At 58.5% G+C, this 4,322-nt stretch overlaps 2 protein-coding genes across 2 annotated transcripts in view; both read right to left on the bottom strand.

The window, feature by feature from the left end:
• Positions 1-557, bottom strand: part of MAA_00905 (FAD dependent oxidoreductase) — a gene marked incomplete at both ends in the record, with an annotated part of 1,076 nt that extends 519 nt beyond the window's left edge. The window contains one exon of the mRNA XM_007818903.1: positions 15-557. Coding sequence (XP_007817094.1) covers positions 15-557 — 543 coding nt within the window. The remainder of the gene's footprint in view (positions 1-14) is intronic.
• A 994-nt stretch (positions 558-1,551) lies between these two features.
• On the bottom strand, positions 1,552-4,050 carry MAA_00906 (aminomethyl transferase; the record flags this gene model as incomplete). The annotated part of the gene is made up of 1 exon (XM_007818904.2): positions 1,552-4,050. One exon carries the CDS (start codon positions 4,048-4,050, stop codon positions 1,552-1,554), a length of 2,499 nt encoding a protein of 832 aa, XP_007817095.2.
• Between the last annotated feature and the right edge of the window lie 272 nt (positions 4,051-4,322).

Here is a 4,322-nt window from a genome sequence, read left to right on the forward strand (position 1 = left end):
CCGGCCCGGTCGACCTGCAGCGCCGCCACCTCGTCGGCCACGTAGGCGACGCCCAGTTCCAGGACCCTGCGGGTGACGGCCTGCAGGCAGTCCCCGGCGGCGACCCAGCCGCCGGCCCGGGCGAGCACCTGCTCGACGTTGGTGTAGTCGGACTCGCTGAACAGGCCGCCAAACATGTTGCGCGCCTCGTCGACGGGCCAGACGGAGATGTCGTGGTGGCGGCCGAGCCGCTCAAAGTTGCGGATGCAGTCGCGGGCGTAGTCGCGCCCGCACATCCAGTAGAGCCCCGTCTGGTGGAAGAACGGCCGCCACAGGGGATCCGACGTGAAGACGTCCTGCGCCTCGAGCGCCAGCTCGCAGTACACGGGGTCGTCGTAGTCGGCGCGCATCACCTTGTTCCAGTCCCACGACGCCGCGACCCGGCTGTCGGCGTCAAAGGCATCGCGGTCCACGAGCGTCACCGACGCCGAGGGGTACTTTCGAATCAGGTGGTAGGCGGTCGACACTCCAAAAACCCCCGCGCCGACAATGATGTAGGATGAACCGGCAGGGGCCATGCTGTCGAGTCGGCTCGGTGCTGGGTCGAGCGAGGAGGACAGGCGAGGTTGGCGGCTGGTGATGGGAGTTCCTTATATGTATTGCCGTTCCCGTCTCCCCCACCACGGCTACTGTTGGGGTACAAGAGTGCGAGGAGCTCCGAATGCCATCTTGTTGCCGTGTCCCGCACACTGTGAAGGTGCCTTATCAGTGAATTGGCTTTTCCCCCCCGAGGCCGATGTCGCCTGGCAAGGTAGGAATTCGTTTGTCAACCGTCGGGGGTTCGGGGTTGGATGCCGGGTCCGCCGCTCACGTGACCTGCACCCTCCGGCTTGGCTTCCTGGTGCAGTGACAAACCAAAACGTAATTCGGGGACAAGAGAAGACTGAGTCTTGTAAATGGTGGGAATACGACTCCACAGCCGGCGTCTGCCCGACCCAGTTGAAGGGCGCGCCAGGTGTGAATTACATGACCATCGGGCAACGGCCGGCGACATCGGGGCATGCCGCATGAGGGGTCGTTCGATTCGGGTTTATTATTAGCAATTTATCATGACGGATTTCTGCCGGTGAGAGCAATTCGGAGAATGTGTAGAACGAGTCGTTTGCTAATGTCTACATTGCAGTACAGGCGGATTGACATGTACTTTGTCAGAATCGCTACATCAGAAACAGATACACTTGACTGGTAGCAGGATTGAGCTAGAAGCCCGTACGTACGCGTGGATCCTGCAAGTTCCGTCTTCAACATGCCCGCTTGAATGATATACTGATACGGGTAGCATAAAACGTAAGCGGCAATTCGTCAATCTCATTCCAAACAACATTGCAGGCTTAGGCAACTAGCAACAAAATGATGAGGACCGTCGCGACTCGCTACACTCCCCAACATGTGACACATGTATCATGGCCCCCGGCTGTATTATATTAAATCAAGTGCCTTCTCCATCATTTACCAACTATGCCCGTATTCCATGACTTGTCGTAATCTATTTCTCCATCAACGTGCAGTAATCTATCCACGCAGTCGCTTCATTTCGGGGTCGTAGAGTGGTTCTGCCGTCACAGTCGCGGGAATCCTTGTTCCAAAATACTCAAGTTCAACCGCATCCCCCTCCTGTATGGTGGTGGGCAAATACGCGTACGCAATGGGCTTGCCAATAGTAAAGGCAAAAGCAGCACTCGTAACATAGCCTTCTGATTTACCACCAAAGAAAACCGGCTCCTTGCCCAATACCATCGACTTTCCATCGTCGACGGTAATACAACGCAGTTTTCTGGTGATTGTGTCCTTTGAAACCCCCCGGAGAGAGGACTGGCCGATGAATGCCCCCTTCTTGTCCATTTTGACGGCAAAATCGACGCCAGCCTCGTACGGGTTGTGCTCGGTGGTCATGTCAGCACCCCACGACCGGAAGCCCTTCTCCAGCCGCAGGGAATTAAAGGCGCTCCGACCGGCCGCAATGATTCCACAGGACTGGCCGGCTTTCCAGAGCGCATCCCACAGCCGGAGGCCGTTCTCGGCACTCGCATACAGCTCCCATCCTAGTTCGCCGACGTACGAAAGCCGCATGGCAGTGACTGGTACTCCGGCAATGCTGGCCTTCTTGACGCGGAAGTAACGGAGCCCCTTGTCCGAGAAGTCATCTGGCGTGACTTGAGAAATCACCTCTCTGGCCTTGGGGCCCCAAAGCCCAATGCAGCACGTGGCACCAGTAATGTCACGAACATGGACGGCCTTTTCCGGCGCATTCTTGGTCTGGATGCGAGCCTCCCTCGACAGATAGGCCAGGTCGACGGGCCCATTGACACCAACCTGGAATAAGTCGTCACGGATTCTAGCGACCGTGATGTCGCTGCGAATACCGCCTTGTTCATCTAGCAGCAGCGTGTACGTCACTGCCCCCGGTTTCCTGGAGACGTTTCCCGTCGTCGCCCAGTCCAGCAGCCCGACTGCTCCTGGGCCGGACACTTCCAGACGCCGGAGGGGCGTCATGTCGTACATGGCGACAGATGTGCGCGTTTTCCACGCTTCTGCCGCCGCAATGGGGGAGTAGTACCTGCCGGACCAGGCATCCCGTTCCACCGGTTGCCACTCTGCGGGCAGCTCCTTGAGCAACGGCTCGTTTGCCTCGAACCAATACGGCCGCTCCCATGCTCCCGCCTCGAGGAAAAAGGCACCGAGCTCCTTGTGGCGATGGAAGAACGGACTCACCCGCATATTACGAGGCGAGTCCCGTGGCTGGAGAGGATGTAGGATGTCATAGACCTCGACAAAGTTCTGCTGCGACGTCTCGCTGACAAACTGCGGAGTGAGCTGGACCTCCTCGAATCGCGTAATGTCGCATTCGGCCAAATCAACCTGCGACTTTCCCGTCGTGAGAACCTCGGCCAAGGCACGAGCTACACCGGCGGAATGTGTGACCCAGACCGCCTCGGCCACGTAAAACCCGTCTACCGTAGGCGACTGTCCCACAAGGGGACCTCCGTCGGGGGTGAAGGAGAAGATGCCGTTGAACCCGTCTGCTATCTCGGTTTGTTGAAGCGCCGGGAGCAGCTCCCGCGACAGCTTCCACGCGGGGTCAAAATCTTCCTGGGTAAAGTCGAGTCGCGAGGGCATTTTGTACTCATCAACATGCTCCGGAGTCGGGCCTAGGGTCGCGGCCACCACGGGCATAGGACGGTGCCCGTAATACCCAATTCCGTACTGATCGCCATGCTCTCTATAGTAGAGATCTTGGTCCTGATACCGCAGGATGGGCAGACCCGCGCCATTCGGGGACGAATACCGGCCACGCTGGCACGGAACCGCCGTCGTCTTGACGTACTGGTGCGCCATGGGCAACAGGGGCACCGGCAATCCGACCATGGCGCCGACCTCGACGCCCCAAAATCCCGCGCACGAGACGACTACATCTGCGGGAATCGTCTGGTCCCTTGTCACCACCGCAGACACACGGCCGTCTGTTTGCTCAACGCCAGTGACCAGGCTGGAACCAATGTACTTGACGCCCTGCTCGCGCGTCTTCGCAATGAGAAGCTGCACCGCGCGCGCAGCCAGGGCCAGTCCATCGCTGGGGATGTAAAGGCCGCCGAGGACCATGTCCTTGTTGAGCAGAGGGTACCGCTCCAGACATTCTTCAGGCGTGATGAGGCGCGCTTCGACGCCCCAGGACGAGGCGTAGCCGTGCTTCCGCTTCAGCTCCTCGAGCCGTTCGGGCGTGGTGGCCAACTCCAGGCCGCCAACTTGGTTGAAGCACGACTGGCCGTCCTCCTGTAGCGAGAGAAACTTCTCCACGGTATACTTGGCCAGCAGGGTCATCGTCTTGGACGCGTTGGTCTGAAACACCAAGCCCGGGGCGTGCGAGGTCGAGCCGCCGGGCATGTCCAGCGGGCCCTGGTCAACGACGGTAATGTCGCTCCAGCCCCGCGAGACCAGCTCGTCGGCCAGATTGACGCCGACGATGCCGGCGCCGATGATGACGACGCGCGGCTGACTTGCAGTGACTGCCATGGTTGCGCTGCCAGCGATGATTCAACAAACTTGTCACGAAGTAAATCCTCAAAAGATTGCGAGACGTGGCCTGCGCTCCCTGTATCGGACTGGGGGGGGGGGACAATAGAGGCAGACAGACGCAATTTAAGTCAACTAGATTGTATTTAATAATTTACTCACGGTCTATATTGTAAATTATACAAATAATGTACTACATATACACAGCTGTAGATAGTTTTGGCCGTCGGAATATGAGCACCGCCGTGGTGTAAGTGGCGATCACGTGATCG

The sequence above is a fragment of the Metarhizium robertsii genome (assembly GCF_000187425.2).
Source record: "Metarhizium robertsii ARSEF 23 chromosome Unknown MAA_Scf_8, whole genome shotgun sequence".
NCBI lineage: Eukaryota > Fungi > Ascomycota > Sordariomycetes > Hypocreales > Clavicipitaceae > Metarhizium > Metarhizium robertsii.